The 23,215-nt window shown below is 39.0% G+C and overlaps 1 protein-coding gene across 1 annotated transcript in view; it reads right to left on the bottom strand.

Annotated features, from left to right (window-relative positions):
* PDZRN4 (PDZ domain containing ring finger 4) overlaps positions 1-23,215 on the bottom strand; it is a 234,526-nt gene that overhangs the window by 18,156 nt on the left and 193,155 nt on the right. Inside the window, exon 5 of the mRNA XM_066183096.1 lies at positions 21,875-21,977. Coding sequence (XP_066039193.1) covers positions 21,875-21,977 — 103 coding nt within the window. The remainder of the gene's footprint in view (positions 1-21,874; positions 21,978-23,215) is intronic.

The raw sequence follows: 23,215 nt of genomic DNA, 5'->3' as shown, positions 1-23,215 counted from the left end.
GGGTTTCATAGGGGAACCCTTCCCAGAAACGCGAAGCTGCACTTGGTTTGAACATTGTGAAACAAATAATTGTAATAAAGCAGGATGAACCCAACAGCACAGAGAATTAGCTTGGTTGCAAATGGGAAATTTTAGTTGGTATTTGTATGTTAAGAGAGTCTTCCGGTCACATTTGGATCCTGACAGCTTCTGCTTCAGTGGCTATGCAATAAAAGGAGAGAGACCAACCTTTGCTTTAGTTCTCAGATACAGAGTTCTTTGTGACACAAAGCTTGTTCCCCCCCATCCCCAGAGATGTCATGCAGACTAATCCACAAACAGGCACAGGGCACACAGTAGTGAGGACTCATTACTGAGTCCAGCAAGTTGTGGAGCCCAGGTATCAAAATACCCCAACACATGTGGGTTAGCCAATGAGCCTCGTGACATTTTCATTTCAGCTGAACATCTTTCACAAAGTGTACTGCTATGGCTTGCTCCCCTGTTGCCTCACAAGAACTCAAAACTACACAGGTTCACTACCTGCACAAACCCTATAAGCTTCTCCCTGGACTTCAGACATTCAATGTCTTCAAGAAAACAAAGAAAATGTAGAAAAAACCCCATGAAACCTGTAGTAGCCTTTAGTTTTTTGTAGATAAGGCATGAGTTCTATGTAGGGTGGTAAAGAGTGGAATTATTCACCTGTACACGTTACACATTGGGTTTGAAAGAAGAAACGCAGAAGTATGTTTTATTAGGGAAGGGAATTACAGTGACCTGATTTTGGCATTGGGAGCAAAAGGATATGTACTGGAGGGAGGCCTATTCAAAACCCATAGTAATTGATACCTCCAGAGGGAAAGACCACTTGACTAGAACTGTAATATTAGGGAGAAATTACAGTAACAAAACAGCTTCAATTACAGCAACAAGGTATACTTTTAAGGAATAAAGAACTTTGTGGTTCCTTGGAGGCCTATAAGGAAACCTAAATACACCATAAAGGACCGAAACTGGGACCTTTAAATCAAGGCAAACGGGGAGCTGTGCACGAGCTGAAATTCATTAACTTTCATTGTCCTGCTGGCACAACCTCCCGTATCCCCAAGCTGAGGCTGGACAGGGGCCCCAAGGACTGCTCTGAACACAATTTCTTCAGATGCCAATGACTTTGAAATTCTTATGATGATTTGACTCAAAATGCTAGTACAAAACTGCACCAATGTTTCAGGCTGCAAACAAACTGAATTCTCTTAGTGTGCTGGCTCAATGAGCAGAAAAATTTAGCCATTTAGTGCACGAAAAAACAAAGGAAAATGAGGATGAGGCTACAGGCTTCATACTGTGCATCTAAGAGATTTACCAAAACCACCTCAGGGAACCAGCTGATGAAAAGTACCAGTGGCTACCGTCCACTGACTGGGCTGCAATAGCCCTGGCTGCACACAGTACTTGAGCTACCACAGCTTTCACTTCTCTGCTCAGCAACAGATCTAAGAGCTGAGGTTAGCACTTTGTAGTCTTGGACTGTCTCTTTCCTTAATGACTACATGAGGTGTAGTCTGATGACTGCACACGGCCGTGGCTGCTTAAAAGCTGTAGATACCTACAAATGAGATCCTGATACTTTGTATTAAAGTACCCAAAAACCATTCACATTTTTCAGTCTAAATGCAGGTGCATACTCAAGTAATATCTGGTTCAGCATGAGGGAGAAGGTGCAATGTCTGTTGCTTTACATTGGAAGTCATTTCAGATAAGTGCCTTTTGCCCATGGCACATCTGCACTACTAACTTCCTGGCATCTCTTTTTTTACAGGAAATGCAATACATCCTGGTCATAAGCAAACAAACCCGAATTGAAAAATATTTTTGGAAAATTTAAAAACACTTTGCATAAAATAGTATATCATGTCTCAGAGAAAAAGCCCACAAGTCTGATCTCCATGTCTGTGTAACAAGCACATATGAAATAATTTCAACAGAAGAGCAGCAAGTGAAACACTAGAGAACCTGGATTATCACAGTCAAATACATTTGACACAGTATTTTGCAACAGATGCTTTAAGGTGTTGGGGAGTTTTTCCCCTCACAACTGGTCTTTAACAGAAGAAACAGTAAGTTTGGCAGCAGTAAGGAATTTGTAAGGACATAATTTCCTTCTCTGAAATATTTTCTGATATATGCACACGTGTGCACACACACACACACACACTGTTCCTTTCTCTTTGGCTTTTGTTGGTGTGCATGTAGGGACTGAACTGCCAGTCTTGAAAACTAAGCATTTTCAAAATCTGTGAGAAATAATATTTGGATATGAATAGTACTGACAGACAGGTGGTGGGATGAGAAGGACTAAAGTTCAGGAAGAACTCAGGAGATGATAGCCTACCCCTCTTTTGGGCACACTGGGGGCAGCCACCTCTGAAGACGAAGAGTACTTTGCTGCCAAGTGACAGAAATCAATGCCAAATTGCTAAATCTTTGACTTGCTTCTTTTTTTCTCTGTGTGGCCAGAAGAAAAATTCAGTGTATCTCCACAGTAAAGACAATACTTCTAAAGTGTTTTGCCATAAATTATTTGGTTTGAAGACAGACAGGGAAATCAGAATAAGGACTACCCTTTCTTGAAAGTCTGGGATGCAAATTTACAAAGTAGCCAACTTCTGCAGATATAGAAAACACAGAAAAGAGATGCAGATCATGTAGGATTTAAATTTCCCTACCTTATCAAATTCATAGTACTTAAAAAAATTAGGAATATCTTGCCTCATAAGATAGATTTTTTTTGCAGAGTTCCAGAAGTTTTCTGCTTTTAAGTCCCTATTCCCTGTTCAATTGTAACTGCTTTGGTATAGTCACCTCATATAACTTTTTGTGACTTGTTTTCCTTATCTATAAGGAGAAAATAATGCAAACGCTACCAGAGTAGCAGCACATTAAAGAATATATGATTGCAAAATGTTTGAAAAACACTGTAAGAATACTATAAATACTCTACATACTTCCAAAAAATCCCCATCTTTTGCATCAATTACAGAAATTGTTGAACCCACTTAAAAGATCAAAACAGACTATAAAAACCATCACAGCTACTGAGCTTCCTCCACCCACACAGTATGCCAGAGTAATGGGTCCACTAGAAGGGGCAGCATCAAATCCAAGCACTACAGTATTTTTCCTAAATGGAAATTGTGTGATCAGTTAACATCAAACTCCTCATTACAATGAGAATATTATCTTGCCATTGAGACATAGTAAAAAAAAAAAAAATCAATCAATTTTAATTAGTGCTACTTCCCAGTGTAAAAGAACCTGTTATTCATAGTTCAAAGTTTATTTTTGTGACACGGTAAGGTAGAAGATCCTAAACACTTTCAGTTTGTGATATAGTCAACTATTTAAATTCTAAGCATTAACTAGAATCTACTCATCCTATTTAGTTCCATTATCTTTAGAGGAAAAGATCAGTATAGTCTAGCCTGTAAAACCAAAACACTGTGCTTTCTTCCCTCCCAGTTCAAGGTATACTCCTCTATTTATAGAGGGGAAGAAAAAAAGACAGAGATGAGAAGGGAAGCTTTGCTTTTACAAGTATGAAAACAACAGGTTTTAAATTAAGAGCCAAAACAACAGGACACACATAGGTTTTGGAAATGCAAATCACCACAGCATACTGGAGAAGGATTCCTACTCCATCACCAGAAAGAAAAAATGCTGCCAGTCTGAAAAGCTCCTTGTGTGAAACAAACAATACAGTTCAGAGATGCTTTATCTTAATCCTAAAATGTTTAAATTATGGTTGACAACTTCCATCTAGAAAACCTACAGTAATATAATGGTGTTAAAAGGCAAAGAATTCCAAGAGATGCAGTCTATGGACATGTCTGTGGGTTCAGCAAATTTTCTGTATCACTGAAGGATTACTAGTACCTTTTGGAACAAACCCAGATTATAGTTCTTACTAGTTGATATTATTGCAATATCAAGGGAAAAAAAAAAAAACCCAAAACAAAACAGAAAATAAAATGTCATCTTTGTAGCCACCCAGAACAATGCACTTACCACCAATAAGTGAGTTACTGCCCACAGCTAAGTAAGTGGTCATGTGCAGATTCTGAAAAAAACTGAGGTATGAGCTGAAACACCTTTATGTTTTACTCCTTTACAGTCCACTACCAGGCAGAGCTCCAAATTCTTTACACAATTTATCTCATAGTGAGATGACCCAAGAGTTTGGAAATGCTAAAATACACAAAGGTTTAGCTGACAGGTTTTTGATTATGTCCTTGTTTACCTGTGAAGCAGTGTCTTGTGTCAGGCAAGTTATTCTGTGCCATAGCCCTTTCAGAAGAAATTGAATGGAACAAGGGGCCCAATATCTGATGATCCAAAGTGGAGAAGCGTAGTATTTAGCATACATTTTAAGAAAAAACAACACCAAAATAATAAAGCAAAATAAGAAAAGAATAGTTACTTTTGTCTTTGTTTTTCCTTTTTTACCTGTAGTAATTGCTGAGAAGCTGCTTTTACTGTTCATCTTGCTAATGGTATAATTGACAGAATGAGTAATTGAATGAATGAAGCACAAAAGGCTGAGATCAGAGTACTTACAGAATAGCTCAATGAAGAATTAACTGAGAAAGTATATTAAAGTCTGATGCATTTTAATAAATTAGTTACACAGAAAAAAAATCCTCATCTATCTGAGCTAGTGTCAGTCTTCTGAGGAGTCAAACAGAAGTACTAAGGGATGACACAGGCTTCACACACCTTAAAATCAAAATTCATTCTGCAGTATCATCTTGATTCTGCATCTTCGTGGGTGTAGTCAACCTCCAGTTTATGTGCATAGCTGAATTTTGGCTGCTTTTTACACTTTCTGTCAGAGTTACTATACAAAGGTTCTGTAAATAAGGTAATTTTTTCAGCTTCTTGTTAGTTTCTGTAAACTATGGAAACTAAGCAAAGATCAGTCTCAGTCTCATAAAAGTGTTTAGTAATTCCAAATCTGCAGTTCTTGTCTCATCACTTATCTTCCATCTCAGTGATGCAAGCATTGGGATCATTATCAGACAGGGCTTCAAACATCCAAGCACATGGCAGCATCTCACTAATAGCATCCACTTTCTTGGTCTTTTCCTCCATGGGACCTGAAGGATTTACCTTTTCCAGGCTGCTAAATCACCGGTCACTTACATTGCTACTTTGTTTAATATTTAATCTTCCTAATGCCACACACTCATCATCACTGGCAAGTAATACTGCTCATGAAATAAAAATAATACAAACAGAACCTTAACTCTTCATACAGGAACAGTTCAATCTAATGAAGCCCTAGGAGGTCTAACAGTGGAGCTACTAAATAAAAAAAATTCATCTCAAATTCAGAAGAGATGATAATGGTATTACATGCTACATAAAATCATATGTTGCAAATGAGGGTGGATGTAAAACAGAGGGGTTTGTGACAAAACAAACATAATCTATCTATTCTTTTAGACTTCATTTTAAAGCACAGTTTATTTCACCTCGAATTTTTACTGTGCAGGAGGAGTTGTGTCATGTACAAATGATCAGGGTGTGTACAATGGGTAAGACACACACTTCGAACAGACACTTAGTGTTTCAAACAGGCATCATATTTCTCATTACCCAAATCATGCTTCCAACACTGAGCACTTCTTTTAGAGATTGTCTTTAAATGTGAACAGAAGTAATTTGAAGAAACTCAGAAGAAAGAGATATAAATCCTATCATTGGTAGAAGTCATCAAAACAATCTATTTCAAATATGATTTTTTTTTTCCTATGGACTACCTCTCTGGATGAAGAGAGTCTGTAACACCTCTGCTGTATATTTAACAAAGTAATTTCATACTAAGGTAGGTATTTTGCTTTCAGGGTTGGGGTCGGCATTAAATATTTAATTCTTTATTTGCATGTGCATGTGCATGCCAGGCAGGTCAGTTACACTGCAGAGAATTTTTCCTGCCAATCACCTAACAGTTAAATTAAGAGCACGATTACAATTCCTGAAAGGGTATATGCTTATAATGAGAAAGTAAAAATGTCAGATCACCCCAAAATTCACCGAATCAGGGTAATGACATTTACAGCCACCTCTGGACTTCAGTAACTTTTAACGACAAACCATATAGATAACCTATTTATTCATAACTGCAAAAAAAGAAAGCGCAAAAGGAAACAAGAATTTTCAGTTCCTAGAAAAGCTCTTCTGTCATTAAGATAGATCAGTCCAACATAAACCCCTTCTCTCACTTTACCTCCATGACAACTGAGTGTTTAGGGTGAGCTACTGTAAAGAAACAGCTCGCAGGAGAGCCTGTATAGAGGAAATGCCTATCACTGCAGCTTTCTTAAGTGTACCAATAAAAAAAGATCAAAACCACCTGGGATTCTGGGGCTTCCAGACAGAAGGAAAGTAATACTGCAGGCAAACAAAGGCATCCTAGACTTCAGAACTATCCTAACACCATGAAGAGTTATGCTCTCCTGTCAAAGGGATTTTCCAGGAAATACATTCATGTCTTTGTAACACCAGCTAATTGTAGGCTACGTTCCAGAAGTATTCAGTGTGAAACAGAGTGCAATGAAACAGCCCTCCTCTTCACAGGTCACTGCAGGGTCCTATTGCATTCTTATCACAATGAATAAACTTGCATTTAAAAGCTTGCAGGGGATTTAATTTACAAGCACTCACCACTTTCACCAGAAAAACAATGCTTCTATCAGTAAAGCAAAGCCCTTAAGTCCTCTGGTATCTCCACCATGGAAGGTTACAAGCACTGCAGGATTTTTAGCACATTATGGATCAATTTTAGAACCCATTCAGTAAGTGTCTATAGAGATTTGGTAGAGATTCTCAAGTTGTGAAAATAACCTAATGAAATATATTATATTTTCCTCTCTCTAACAGTCCCAGTATGCTCTGTTATTCAGATTTCACACAGACCAGGACACCCACAAGGTACTTGGGGGCTATTTGGATGGAAATAGAAAAGCTATGGAGCAAGACTGAGCCAGCCTAGATGTAAACAAGTTGGAACTGCTGGCAGCTGCACTGTTAAAAATAAAATTGCATTCCTCAGTGTCTTCTCACTTATCAATTTTGACAGAAGACTGTCCTGACTTCTCATGAACAGCAGCGAAAAGGACAAATCACATTGGTTGTCAGATTTGCCAGAATGGATTTGGTTGGTAGCTTACCACAAAGAAACAGAGGGTTATCTCCATTCCATATGGTAGGGAAAAACAATGCTCAGTCCAAGGGGTGGGGGCTTTACCTTATAGGCTGAACTCTCATATAATCCTCATTTTTTAAAGTCTGGTTTAGATTTAAAAATCTCTGACACAAGATTTGTTTACATCAAAGCAGAAATTAGAAATATCAGCAAGCATTTTTCAAATGCATAATCCAAAGCCAAACACAATGTAGTATGAGAAATACTTCAAATCACTTTCCTACTGATCCCTGCTTTTTAGCTACCCTTAGAGCCACATGCTGTTTTGTGTCCAGACAAAGAATGCTCTGGGATGGCAGGATGCTGTAGACAATGTAGACACTCTACCAGTGTTAGAAAAAAAACCAAACAAAAGGAAAAAAAGAAAAAACTAGCAGAAAACCCCAGAATTAATATGCTGACATATAGGCACCTATTAATTAAGTATCATTGGGCAACTGGGGAAGCAGAATTTGGCCCTCTAGCTGCTGTATCCTTTGATAATAAAGAAGCTCCAATGAATGTGGGAATTAACACTCACCCTGCAGCTCTGGAGTGAAAATTTTTGGTGTGCATTACAATACCATGTGAAAAATCAAACAATGGAGAAACTTAAGGCATGGTAGGCCTGCCAGTGAGTATTCAGCATGATGTGTGATGATCAGTAACAGCCTGCTGGCCCTGAGTGGGAAGACACCCTGCTGTCAGCTGAGACTCCCTTCAGGTGAGGACAGGGAGTGGATAGCAGTCATGGAGCATAAGGGGCAACTGGCTGGGCAGGGCAAATGATGGAGCTGGACTACAAATATGAGAAGCCTGTGATCACTGTTGTATGAACAAATTCAGTGTTTCAGGGGAGGAAGGGTCTAAAAGCATATGCAGATGAGATAAACACTTAATTCTGTGGCCCTGGCAGATCTTGTGTGGTGTGTCTGACTTGCATTTAAAGGATATTTCAGCTTAAAGACATATTCTAGACATGAGTGTATGTCATGTGGAAGTAAAGAAAGAAAAACAAATCCTTTACACATTACAGGCTTCCCAGCTGCTAAAGGCTCAACAGCTGACAGTGTATCCTCCAGGAAGTCATGAAACTTCTCTTGAAGGTGCATGGTAGTAAATCTTCAGATTCCTATCAAAATGATAAATCAAAAAAATCAACCCTTCTAAGAAATATTAAACCTAAAATATTCTAAATGCTATTTAAAAACAATTTCCCCCTATTGTCTGGATGATTACACTTACTGGAAAATAAAATATCCACTGTCTTCTTTCAAAGAAGCCATGGTCTAACTTTTCTCCTTGATTCCTCCACCTTCCTATTTGTCCTCTTTATTTCTGTTCTTTTCCTATGATGCAGAATGAATGCTAATTCATTTGAGATACTTAATTACATACCTATATTTTTTGATGATATGCATGCATATATATTTTGTCCTGCTTAAGACCCAACACCTCTTCTGGTATGTTGTGTATTTGGGAAAAGCATGAAGTCTTGCTTTCTGAGCAAAGAGATCCGAGATAAAATGCTTACATGTAGTATTTTCCAGCATTCAACTTTGGTCCTTACTATCCGTCTTTCCCTCAAAAGAAACGTGAATTTGCAGGGATACAAGAGGAGGTTAAAGTATAATTAGCTAACTGATAACCTGCAGTGAAGTGTTTCTTCTTCACTAATCTTGAAACCTACATTGTTACTTTCTTCTCATGAAACAAAGTAGGTGGGAAGAGGCAGAAACTGAATCTTATGTTAAAATAAGATAAGCAGACTGGATAAGTAACTATTCTATTGTGCAGGGTGTGTGAACACACTTAACTGTCACATTGGTTTGAGCTCACTTAGGGCGGGGAGAACAAACCCACCAAACTTAACCAGTCCAGTAATTTTTTCCTTTTGAGGCTTTCCAGAATTTGCTCCCCCATCTGTTTTCCAATGGAAATGGCTCTAAAATGTGATAATGGTCCTTCTTTTGGTTATCAGGTAGGAATACAGTACTCCATGTCTGACTAGAAGTTCATTAACTAATTGGAGGGCTGGAGTAACTCTCCAAAAAGGGAAAGCCGGGAGAAATACATTAGGTTAGCCTTTTGAAGAGAATTCACCTTCTCAATAAGGAGATATTATTGCTTCCTTCAGGTATCAAATGCAAGAGCCCAGAGAAGTCAGATCCAGACTCTTCTTTGAGATACATTGTGACACTTGCATGAGACAACAGACATCAGTTGCTACTCAGAAAATTCCAATTAGATATTTAGGGAAGTGATTCTTTTACTATGAGGCTAGTCAAAGACTGCAAGAGCTGTCCTGAGAAGTTGTAAACCGTATACTGCAAAACACAACCAACTATACCTATATCAGCTGTATAACCAGCATCCATTTCTTTGCTCCTCTATCACAGGCTCACTGCAATTTCTGGACTTGCCTCAAATAGGGGTAACTGAAAGACACTTCAAAAATTTAGTGGTAACATCTACTGAAAGGAATGAGACAACATTAGCACATGACATCAGTGCTAAAATCTTTACAGTGACTTCTACACTTCTGTTTATCATTCGTTGTGTTGGAGATTAAGGTCTGGAAGGGATCCAAGACCTGCCAAAGCTCTATGTACTTGGTAACCAGTCTCCATACTTGGACACTGTCAGATATATACTTCTCTGTTCATGAATGTCGGCTTTGATACTCTGGGGTTTTTCAGGCCCCATTGGTATAAAAACGTTCAAATCTGACATGCTTTATTGAGTAGAAGAAAACCTGCTGAAAGTAAGAATTCTGATAAGGCCGGGAACTTCAGGTCCTCAGATGATAGCTACTCCCCTTCAAAAAACCACATATACCTCAGCTGTTTCTGATTCCTCATTTCCTTAAGTTTAATAAAGAACCTCCTCATAGCTTACAGTCCTTTCTAAACTGCAGCAAGCACCTTCTTCTAGACAGATACCTCAGATACACAAAGTCCAGAGATTTAAGGAGCGTCATAGCTGCAGTTCAGATTATCTGAAAATCACTTAGAATAATTAGCTTTCACAGTACAATAAATGAAATAATAAATTAAAACAATACAATACAATAAATTTCACCTACTGCTGGTAAAATCATGCTTTGTAGTTGCTGTATTTCAAAATGTTACTGCTGAGTTCTTGGCTCTATAAACATCATTGTTACTGCTGCCTGCCTGCTTGCTTTGGGCCTGAAATGTGTCAGAAGATTTATCTGTCTCATCAGCACTTTCTAAACACCCAGGCAGCCAATCGAAATAGGGAGGCATAACAGATGTGCCAACATCTGCTGCAGCAAGCATTTATCTGGACAGTGGAACATATAGCTGTAGATTCAAACTCTTACCCAGTTACAATTCCATGTGTTTGGACAGCTTAGATCTACAACTGTGTGAAGGTTATTTTGGGATATTAATTGAAATCAAGTTGAAAATGTAGTTTTTCAACTGCATTTATGAGAAATATTCCTTCCTGTAATTCAATTTATGCCCTTCAGACACAGTAAAGGCAAAATACTATGAAAAAGCTAATTTTAAAGTTGAACTTAGAAATTCTTAGAAAGCACTATTAAAATTCCACCCCATCCATGCTCTTGTTTACCTTGAGGTACACACACATTAAAATATGTATAGTTAAAATATGCAAATTTAAATCACATACATGTGCCTATAAATCAAGCACATGAAGTAATACGAAATTACTTTCAAAACACATTTTGATTTTCCTGGCACCAAAATGAGGTCTGTGGGCACCATATCCATGCTGAGTTTCAGCTGTTCAAACTTCTGTTGCACACGGAATGCCCTCCACCCCCAAACATATACTTGTGCAGATTGATAAAATCATGAGATGAAATACAAAGCAAACTCATCTTTTGCTTTTTGACGCACAATACAGTTTCACCTGTATTCCTGCTCACCAAACCATGCCCTCTAGGAATGACTATCACATTCTCTTTGAAGAGATCCCTCATTAAATAAAAAAGCAAACTCCCAGAGAAAAGGCCTCTCCTGCTTTTTTTTTTTTTTGATTTCTCCTCTGAAGGCCCAGCATGCACAATACTGAAACCTTGTTTTAAGTTCAGTTTATTGTAAAAGGTTCCCTCTTGCTAGGGGGATTCAGCCCATGCTTTCTGTGTTCTAGGATTTCCTCGGATACTAATGTTTAAAATAGCAACATTATTCTAAACTGGTTAACATGACTTAGGCTCTTTTAAAAGAATATGTAAAATAAATTATTCCCTCCCATCTTTTGTCTGTACAGCTAGATTTCATGTTTCCAAGACAGACTACGTGAACATTCAAGTAGAAGGCATATGAAAAATAGCATTAATAAAACCATTAGAAACATTTTTACTGTAAAGCATATATTGGAAGTATGTAGGATAATAATGGAAGAACTGTCTAAACAAAGAATTTCTCCAAAACAGATAATTTATATTCCACAGATTTCCATAAATACGAAAATATTGCCAGCACCTTTCTCTTCCTTCACTGACTGGAAAGCACATTTCATACATTGTAATGTTGCCAGCAATAAAGTGTTGCTGAACTAAAGTCACTTTTCTTCATTTTCCTGGCAAAACATAAGCTTTGACAACAAGTAAGAATTTTTATTAGTTTCAGGTGAGGTAAGGAGCAACCCTGTGCTTGTTTTATGAAATCATGAAACAGAATCAATGTCACTGACTTGATATATTTTTCTTCTGTTTTAAAACACAATAAATGGTAATAACCTTGATAAATTTGTTCATGCCAGTTTTGTGTCTTTTTCTCCCCATTCTCTCATGATCCTCTGCAGTTGTGGACACAATTCAAACCCCTAAATTGGGATATTCATTACTTAGGGGAGGTGAGATGACAGCATTCACTTTGAATGTCAGAATTTTGTGATGATATACAGTAATACGCTCAAAATCAACAAACAACTGTGGCAGATATTACCCTGACATTGCCTTCTATCTAAATGACCCAATGACTAGCGAGGAAGAAGAGTGATTTAATGGCCAAACGAGAGATGCATTACGATTAAAGGCTTCTGGCTTTTACTGCCAATTCTGCCACTGATTGACTTGGCAAGTCTCTCAATACAACTGTCCTTAGTTCACCTGCTTGTGAATTTGTGTTGCAATAGAGAACATCATAACACTGAACAAAATCAATAGAATAGTTTTGTCTAATTTATTTATACTTGAAAAGTGACTTCAATACTTAAATTAAAAACTGAAAGAAAAGGTCTGCTCCTTTTATCAATCCTTCGCTTATTTACAGTGTACAACTGACCACAATTAGGGAGAAATTCCGGGTTTATTATTGTCTATGGGTAAATTATACTGATGTAAATTCACACGTATTTTAAAAATAAAAATTCCAGAGAAAACACATAATCTTATGCTGCTTTATGCCAAATGCATGCTCAAACAGTCTTCTTTTAATTATTAACCAGTGTTATTTAAAGAAATACAGAAAAAAAATACTTCAGTGCCACTTTCCCCTTTCAACTGTGACCTTTTGCATTTTTAGTCAATAGTTGCAGTCAGCTGGGTTTCAGGCTGAGCGTTTGCCACTCAGAACTCTTCTGAGTTAAAAGGAAGAAATCACAAGGAAAGGTTTTAGAAGCCCTGATCATTGTAGTGCTTCCTCAGGCCCAACTGAAACAACTCTAAAAATCTACTTACTAATCCTGGAGAATTCCTCACAAGAGAGCTTTTAAACACAGTCCATTTTTTCTCTTTATGTTTGTATGATGGCACAGGTGGAATGAGGGGAAAAAAAGGCCAATCACCCCAAGTCCTCACAAACCAGACTCTCCGAAGCAGACTACAGGCACACACAAACCTGTTCACTTCCTTCATGATACTTCTTATGATGAATACTAAGAATTGCCACCAAAAAATTAGAATAATGGTGTCAGTAAATGTCTCTACACCATGGGGCAACCATGATTTAGCTGTAACTGCTAGTTTAGTGTACCAAGTCTCTCTCCTATAATAACAGACTGAGAGAGCTGCGGTTGTTCAGCCTGGAAAAGAGAAAGCTTCAGGAAAACTTAGAGCAGTGTTCCAGCACCTAAGTGGAGCAACAAGAGAGCTGGAGAGGGACTTCATCCATGGGCATGTCATGATACGTCAAGGGATAAGGGCTTTTAAATGGAAAAGTGCACATTTAGATAAGATATTAGGAACAAGTTCTTCATTATGAGGGTGGCAAGATACCCAGAGAAGCTGAGGATGCTCCATCGCTGGCAGCATTCAAGACCATGCTGGATGAGGCTTTGAACAACCTGATCAAGTGGGAAGTGTCCCTGCCAATGGCAGGGGTTGGAACTAGATTATCTTTAAGGTCCCTTCCAATCCAAATCACTCCATGATTTTACAGTGAAGTCACAAATTATATGTAAGTCCACTTTGAGCTGTCAGTTCAGTCCCTTCACCAGAACAGCAGCTCCATAAGGTAAGGCATGTGGTGAGAAGCATCTGCTTTTTCCATTGAAAATCTACAACACAGAAAGTTTGTTCCTATTTCTCCTATCATACCAGTCAGGTCCAATGACAATGGAAAGACACAACCTTGTCCACCATTTCAGCCCTTCTAAACCACAATGCCCATATCTCTATAAGGATCCATATTTCTTGAAGCTTTCTCTTTTAAATTATATCTGGTGTTTGCTGAATTCAAAAACTGCCTCTTATTTCCTAGAGGTGCATTTTGTGATTTGTCTCCAATTTTAAGAAGTTCAGGGTAAAATATAAAGATTCCAATCACAGTAGGAAACAGTAAAAAACAAAACAAGCACAACCAGGTAGCTAGCTTCATTGTGCAGAAACACTTACCAAGTAACAAAATGAAAGAGCCTGACAGCAGCAATCAGCAGTGTTGGCAGTGTGTGCACAGAAGCTGTTTCCATAAAAACTGTTTGTTCAGGTGCTAGCAATTGAGGAGGAGTTCCAGTTGTGTTGCTGTAAGATCCTGTAATGCTTGCACAGGGGTGTTTGCAGACTATCAGAGCTCTGGAGGGAGCTGTTACAGGATATCAGCTCAGTAATCCTTGTGTTAAAAAGGCCCTAAATATGTATTTACAAGATAGACAGAACTGTTTGTTTAATTGGTTAAGTAATCCATGTGTTGAAAAGGTCTTAAATAGGAATACACCAGGCAGGCAGATCTCTCGTGGACTATTACAGCAGTGGTGGGCTGTTCAGAACGTCACTGAGACCACTCTTCAGTGGCCCATGAGAGCCTCAACCCATAAATACTTATAGATGTTCAAGTAACTTTATTCAGATAAACAGCCTCACTCAGACTGCTAATCTGGAAATACTCCTTTATTCCTACGGTAAAAAATGCCAATAAAAATCAATCACTTCAAAAATGTAATGTCACAGAACTGGTAAATTTCAGTTTGCTCCTGAAATACCTTTCCTCATCGCAATGGGATGAGTATTACTGGAAGAGGGAACCGGTGTGTTACTGCTGCGCTGTATCCACTGCAATGCTCAGCCACAGTAGAAGAAACAAGGAGAGCAGGGTAAAGTTTTCCCTTATGCAATTTTTAAGTGTCTAGTGAAAAGATGTCTACACAAAGACTTATTCGTGGCCAATTCTGAAAGGTTTCTACCCTATCTCTCTTCAAGGCCCATTTTTAGTTCTTTGTGAAAACAGCTAACAGCATCTGATCCAGAAATGTTCAGGTCAATAGGAAACCTTAGGAATTTCAGCAGATTTGAATCAGGCCAATAGTACACTTGAAGAACTAATATAAATTTACAGTTACCAGATTTATGAATGCAAATACATAACAAAACATTTGAACAAATGGCTGCATAAAACCATTAATTAGCATTTGCATTCAACATGCATACACACATATATTTACTTATTCTGATGGAAAAATCTGTCCTTCGGGTCTACAAATCAGAACATGATTTTAAGAGTAATAATTTTTGCCCAGAAGCACTAACCAACCCTCAGAGCACTATGCGTTGCTGTGCTTAGGAGGAGGATGATGCAGTAAAGCAACTTGTATATGAATATTCTAATTTCCAGAGGTCCTATTTGCTATAACACAGGAAGAATCCACATAGCATGTGTGCAGTTTCTAGCTCATGCTCCAATTGGGAAAAACCTCACATGGCTTTTTCTCATAAACTATGAGTCTCTCACGGCTGCTTTTCCTCCAAGAACCCTCACCCTTTCATTGCCTGGACACAAAAGGGTCCACAAAACATGACCACAGAAAGATTTTACCTGCACTCGATCAATTGTGGTTGTCTGTACATTTACTGACATGCACAAACTTTCTGAGAAAAAAAAGTAACATAAAGCTGCTCAATGTTTCTAAGTGAAGAGTCTCATATCAGAATACCTCATAATTTCATATAGGGTCAACTCACTCCTAAGCAACTTTTCTTAGGTACAGGTCTTAAAAGTGTCCCAATCTGTCAGGACTAGGACTTGCATGCATTAGAATTAAAGTCATCAGACATAGGTGGGCTAACACAATGGCTGCCATTCTCCCTTTTTCACTCTGAAATGTTTTCCTCCTGACATGATGGACTGTTGATATAATTTTCCAGGATCCTGCAAGCTGAAACAATTATTTGTGCCTAAAAATGAAAATAATCAGAGTTGGAAAGTCTTTTAGGCAACTATTGTCGTTTCTTTAGTACATCCACATTAACTAACATCCAATCTTCCTCCAAAAATTAACCCCTCAAATTTAAGTCTAGTCTTCCTCATATATGCAACAACAGATAATGTAACCCACTGCTTTTCCTTCTCAAGGATGTCTGCTTTTGCTGTTTGGAAGAAGCATTCAGCTGGAAATGAGAATCTTTTCCTGAGATACATGAAATTTTAAAAGCTGTAATCCCCCAGCAGAAAGCAAATACCTCCCATTCTGCTTTTGTTCAAAAGCTACTTCAGTACCTATATGGCATGAAGGTTTCTGCCCTTGGATAAAGACCTGTTGACTACACAACAGCTTGTGCCTGCTTGTGACATCTTATTTTCTTGTCTCGTTAGACTAAAGGTGTAGGACCGGACATCAGTGATACTTTCTTTTGACCAGCTCTGTCTTTACAACATTCTCTGCTGATTAACTTTTTTCGACCTATTTTTTAACTGTCCCACCATTTCAATGACTCTGTCTCCCTAATTTCTGTATTAATAGTAATGTTCCAAACCAAGTATACAAAGTTTCTCTCTCCTGGATGGTAAGTTCAGAAATGTTATTAAGTAAGTGTGCATCAGTTAGCTTATTTACTCCTCCCTAGCACCAGTATCCCTATTCTTCTTTGAAGGACAAATTTTAGAGCAATGCTTAACACAGATTTACTGGGGACTGCGATGTGTTTAGTCATTTCACCTCATGGGTACCAGCAAGTGTGATGTATAATGTAAACTCACTCGATACAATTCCAGCAGCAGAAAGCCACTCATAGTCAGGCTGCGTGGGTTTGTCCTGAATATCTCTGGCTCTCTTTCAGTGATACTGACTGCAAGTCCAATGGTGCACTTAAAAATAGTCCATTCCTGCTTCTTAAAAGTCCTCATGAATATCTGGCTATGCAAGAATTGCAAATCTTTTGATGCATTTCTGCCAACACTGACTGATGCTGGTTCTGCCTTCATCTTAGTACCTACCAGCAATTCAGATTTCTTTTAGGACAATTTTTGCAGTAGTGACATAAGGATGCTCAAGTTGGCAAATGACAATCCTCCAGCTTCATCATCTTCCCAGCCATTTGTTTAACGTATGGTACTGTATGGAGCCTAATGAGCTTCCCAGGGAGTTCCCCCTTCCAAGACAATTGGCTCATACTTGAGTTCATTGCATTGTGACAATCTGATCACAGCCCACAGGGCTTTTCTACCTCACAATTGGAGTAGAAGAGACCTGTGAGCCATGTACCTTCATCTTTTTGGGAAGGCTAATGTGCATTTGGGAAAGGGAACTGTGCTCTCGACACCAGACAAGTTTTTTGCAGTATGTGATTGGCTAAAGTTCAACCAGAAAGTTGTTACAAAGTAAAAAACAATGATAAAATCAAGGAACACTGATGAAATCCTCCTTCTAAATGCAGCACAGCAATAACAATAAACCTCTGTCATGGGTTAACACAGCTTGGTTTTTAGTTGAAGTGGAAACAGTTCCCTGTCAGGACCTTGGAATTGTTTTGGAAAAGACAGGGACATAACAGAAGCCAATTCTTAGATACTGACGTATTGCTTAACCACTGAGGAAGCTGGATGCAACCCTGTGAATACACATATAAAGCTGAGACTGTGTCTGAGCCAGCCCTCTTCCTTCTGGCCGGAGGAGCAGGTAACAACTGGCCCCTGGAGCTGCTCTGCGGAGCGGCCCAGGCTGGCCAGGCCCCCCTGCCCTTCCCTGCTGAGGGGGAGCCAGCCTGGCCTGGCCGTGCCCCATCGGCTCCCGGCAGGGCACGGGGAGGCTGCAGCTCAACATCAGCTAATTCTAAAGCCTACCCCGAGGCAGCTGACTGGGGGGAGATGTCTGCCGGGCCCCTGATAACAGCTGTGGGCCCAGTTGGGTTGGGCCTGCCCCAGTGGTCACCGAGGCGGGGCGTGAGGGCAGGCAGGAGGCGCCCACCAGCCAGGCTGCTCCGAGTCCCTCGTGGTGAAGTTCTCTTCCCCCATCCCCACAGCTTTGGAAAATCCTAAAGACTGCTGCCTGGCAGAGATCACATGACCGTCTGCAGGCCTGGGCGAGAACGGTAACTCTTTCCTGGGACAAATGAGACCTTTAAAAACTCTAATCCTCCTTTTGAGTAAAAAGAAAAGGACAGAGTGAAACATAGAGAAGACACGGCATGAGACAGAAATCAGATGAAAAGAGAGAGAGAAAAGACTACTGGGAGAAGAGATTGAAGAGTTTGCCATTTTAGGCTGGACTTCTCTTATTGAGCCATGGTCATGAACTCTATATGTAGATTATCCCTTTAAATCATGGGGAAAATATGCATTTGGGGAGATGATTGTGGACTTTGAGCAAAGGTACCTGTGAGGAACTGAGTCAGGTAGTTGTGATTCTTGTGATCCCATGAGATACTTGAACAGAGAGAGATGAGAAGCCCTCTTTGCCAGTGAAGAAGTGAGAAGACGTCTCTGTTCCCTGAGATGAACAATCCTTTGCCTTTGGAGCTGTTCATCTTTAAAAAGTGACATACCAGTATGCCTGAGCCCCATTACCCATAAGAAACTTGGGAAACTGCTAATGAGGGGGGACTTCACAGAAGCAGGTTTTCCCCGGGCAGCTGTTTTTGTGACAGATAAACCCACAAGAGAACTGTTCTAGGTTGTCAGTGGGGGAAATTCCATGGTAAACTAAATGACTCCCCTCCCTAAAGAATTGATGAAAGATTATTTTCAAATGGCAAAACTGACTGATAATTACAGGTTTTGTCTTTTTATGTTGTTTGTGGGAAGGTGAACAGCTTGTGGGGGGGGGAGAAAGAGTGTTTCGAAAGTTTCATTTTCATTCTTACTTTCTTTTTTTAGTGTGTGTTAATAAATCTATCTTTGTACCTTTAAGCTAAGTCTGCCTGCCTTTTTCTCCTAATCCTATCTCACAGCAGAAAAGCCACTTAAACCACTACACTAAATTCAGTAAACAGAATTTGGTGAATATGAAACCACTACAACCTCTTCCCCCTAAACACAGGAGAAATCAATCAGCGTGAGACAGTGAACTCTATGGTTCTTCCATCCAGTCTGCAGACTGAGGGGTGGCATGAGCAGGGCTTCTGCACCACTTCTCCATGCTGCTTTCACCCTTACATGGTGAATATGATGCGTTAAAAATCTAGAAACAAAGAAACACACTTTTGTGACTATATTAATGTAGGAAGTAATATAAAAGTTGGTCTTTAATTGGAGGCTTCCAGAGGAAAGTGAGGAAAAATGCCCACAATCACATAGGGCAAATACAGGTTTTTTTGCAAGTTTAGAAAATTAGCATATTGCCAAGAATCCCCAGTTAGCAGCACAGGTGATGAGATAATTCCCCCACTTGGTTCAACCTCTTCTGGAGCCCCCTTCTTCTAGTTGTTTATAGGAAAGTGTCTTGGGAGGGTAGCTCATCCTTGGCTCCCAGAAGAAGCAAGATAGGGATAGGTTCTTTGGAATTTGTTTTGTCTTTATGTCTATCAGGGCAGGAAAAATGCTGGAGTTAGCTAGGAGCTATATCACTATACAATAATAGTCTACAGAGCTACAAATATATGAAGAATATATAAAAGCAAAAATTCTTTTGGCATCAGATGGACAGTGATAATTTTTGTTCATGTTATGTCAGTTTTTGTCTTCCAAAATACCTGAGCATTTTTTTCTTCCCTGTTGCTTCTGCCACAGCAGAGGAACTTGTGAAGGTATGTTGGAAATTAGATCAGCCAGCAACACTTCTAAAATTCTATTAAAAAAAATTGGATTAGTTCCCACATCTGTTTCACAGTAAGTAATATTGGCATAATTGATGAGCCAGAAAACATCAGGGCAAGTCCCTCTGCAGAGGGACCACAGCAAGGCCACAGCAGAGGCAATACTGCTGTAGAGACCACGACAGCATTGGAGCATAGCCTCTACTCCACCCCCTGTCCTGCTGCTTCTCCCCAGGACTGGCAACAGGAGCTGGGAAGTCCCTGTTGACTCTGAAACTCTTTTTTGGGATGGATATATATAACTCTGACGACAATCCTCTCAGTTTTTCCAGATCCCTGGTGATGGTAAGGGAGCTTAATAATGTCTTACAAGACAGACAACACTTCTAAAATAGCAGATAATACAACCAGTGAATAACCTAAACCTTATGGGCTTAAACTTTGGGAATGTCTTTCACATTTAGAGCTCTGCTAATTAAAGGCTGAAAGATGTTATTTTTCCTCCTAAAAACTTACATATTTAGTAGAAAAGATTCTTCTCAAAGGAGTCTAGACTGTTTCTTTCCCATTTAAATTTCACATGAAATGCTTTATTCAGTCATTCAGTGAATATGCCTTGGGCAACTGAATCACAGCTGACAGCAAATTAGTGACTATGATGTTGTGATTAGCAGAGAATACAGACGACTGAGAACCTGCCCAAATATTTACTGTTGTCACAATATTTATGCCATCCATTATTAGAGATAAATAATGGCCACAAAGAAGATTTGATTCCACAAGGTAGACTCTTTATAAATTGTCACTGATATTCTGATTAAATGGTGAAAATTATTTCTATTTTACCATTTAGAAAAAAATCTTTCTAGATGCTTACATTGCTAATTAATTTAAATATTACCAGAAAAAATAGTTTCTATTACATTTCAGGAACAAGTATCATGAACAAACACACTTGACAGAGAAGTTTAATTTTATATTACACAGGGGGAGTCAAAGTAGAACTTAAGGTCTCACACCAAAATCCAGCTGGGAAGAAATAATCATTTCACTTATCCCTAGCAATGATTTTTTTTTGAGGAGTTCAAATAAGAGTTTGCTTGTTCTGATGAGATTCACTAAGTAGACATTATTTGATTTTTCAGATTCCCCTGTCTGCTAGAAGAGCAATGGGCTGAACTTGCAGTTGAGCGTCTTAGATGCTAAAGACATAATAAAAGTGAACTCACTGCATATTTGCCAAAGCTTTTGCCTTTCATTTAATTTCCAAATGCCATCCAGTTATATGAAACCTTTAAAAAGGTTTCTTAAGGTAGATCAAACAAGAGGATAGGATGTTTTTAATCTTGTATTAAAGATTTTTAATTATTTATAATCATTCTTATTTAAAACACAGTAACTTGAACTTATGAAAAGACTCAGCACTGTTTAATAATAAAAAGAACCATCTGCTTCTTATGTCTGTCCCTATAAATATTTTGTTACTAGATGACAGTGGAAAACATGAAAAGCTAATGACTGACTGACAAGTAGACTATTTAGGTATTGAAATGAAAATCTAATGAAGAGCAACATCACTAATCACATGCTATCATTTTGGGAAGCTTCACATAATGATCTTCCAGTGACTCAGAAACACATCCAGCCTTGTCACCAGACAGTGGAATACATTAGCAGGAAAAAGGAGATTTGTGGTACAGAGCACAATCTCTTATAACTGCAATACTTACAGTGTCAAATATAAAGAGCAGGTAAAACTAAAAACTATATTCATTTTCCAATTTGAAGTGTGGTCTTACAAACACTCAAGGCTCATACCCAGACATCTAGAAGACTGATTTCTAAAGTATGAAATACAAGGACAATTGATTCTTGAAATTAGAGCAGGAGGGGGAAAACAATTAAGCTTCCAGTAACTATTTGTAATTGTGGAAAGGCCTGCTTTAAAGTGTTAAATTTACTAAAGAGAAGCATTTGAGTTGCAGTCTCCACTGCACAAAGACAAAACATGTTTAACATGCCTCCTAGACTTGTATGTAGTCACCCACTGCAGTTCTACTCTCAAATTTCACATCTTTAGCCTAAACCCAGTAAATCCTGTGACATCACACAGGTATAACACAAAACTGCCTTTTGTGATGACTTTTAAGAGGTATTCCCAATCTTCTTTTTCTCAGAGGAGACTGCTATCAGCTGTGTAAATGCCACATCTGTAATAACAGAAAGAGAGGGTGTGCCCATGATCTTACCTCATACTCAAAATCCTCTGCTCTATCTGCATCAGCAGGCAGGCTGGAAAGATACTCATTACCTTCATAAAATTCATGCTCCACTGGGTGAAGAGAATGGCAGCTATGTGGAACAAAGCAGTACAATAACAGTAGATGAGACAATATGGTTTTTTTTAAATTAAAAGGTGCCAAGCCCACCTCACTCCCTGCCCACCCCCTCCCCCCCACCCCTCACCTCCCCTTGCCTCCATCCTGCTGCCAACCAAGCTTCACTTCATAGTTTTCTCATCTCAGGAGTGCTACTCTGAATGGCCTGACAGCCTGAAAGGAACAGTATCAAGAAGCAGCACAGGCTGTTTTCTTTGCAAAAGCTCATGTTCTGACTGAGTTCATTTTGCTGGGTTCATCTTTAGGCGGACTTACACAGGGTGATTTCTTAAAAGGGTCTGATTTGGACCAAACTGCTTCACTGTGACATTTTTGGTTTCCTTACATTCATAAACGTACATAACTCCAGATTCAGGTGCTGTGTCATGGCTGGGGGCAACTCACTGGTCATAGTATTGAACAGTCTACAGGCTGCATCAGGCTCACAAACTGTTCAAGAAATTGCGTAAAATAACTTGCATTATCCTCTAGTGTTAAAGGGGTACCAACGTGGTAAAGTGCACTTGAGCAACGGCACAGTTAGAAATGTCAGTACACTGTACCGTTAAAGGGGCTTGGAACACAAAGAAGGAGGTCTTTTTACAACAACTTTAGACCCAAGGCTGGATCCAGTGTGGATCTATCTTAGCAGAAGCTGAAAACTCTTCCCCACGCTGTGGGCATGGGAACTTCAATCACAGTAGGCCACAGTTTAGAAATACCCAGTAAAAACTCAGAAATACATGTATCCTGTTCCTTGCTGTGCAGCAGTTGACAGTAAGCCCAATCCATCTAACCTAGAATTTCTAAAATGTCATCAAAGTCAAAAGTGGCATGTTCTGCATTAGCATCAATTCTGCAGAGACACACAACATGCCAGCAAATCAGTGATAAAGGTCTAGGGCTATTATAGTTTGGCAGGCTACAGAGGGTCTGTGGGGTCATCTGGGGTCACCCACTACATGATGTTATTTATGAGGTGGAGTCAAAAGAGGAAGAACCCTACACCCTACTTATGTATAAGCATAACCTGCTGGTGTTTGAATCCAATTCAGTTCCAAAGAGAGGTAATTTAATTCATATGTTTTGCCATATGACAGATGAAATGGTGTTTTTTGATTTCTATATTTTTGGAATTGTTTTGCTTTGGATAAAGAGACCTTTATCAAAAGGTCTATTAAAAAAAATAATTTGTTTCCTTGATTTTTTGGT

Source organism: Chamaea fasciata, unplaced genomic scaffold (assembly GCF_029207755.1).
Source record: "Chamaea fasciata isolate MVZ Bird 193981 ecotype frontalis unplaced genomic scaffold, bChaFas1.0.hap1 SCAF_5, whole genome shotgun sequence".
Classification (NCBI taxonomy): Eukaryota; Metazoa; Chordata; class Aves; order Passeriformes; family Sylviidae; genus Chamaea; species Chamaea fasciata.
Note: the sequence above shows the minus strand (reverse complement) of the source record. Positions and strands in the feature narration are given on the sequence as shown.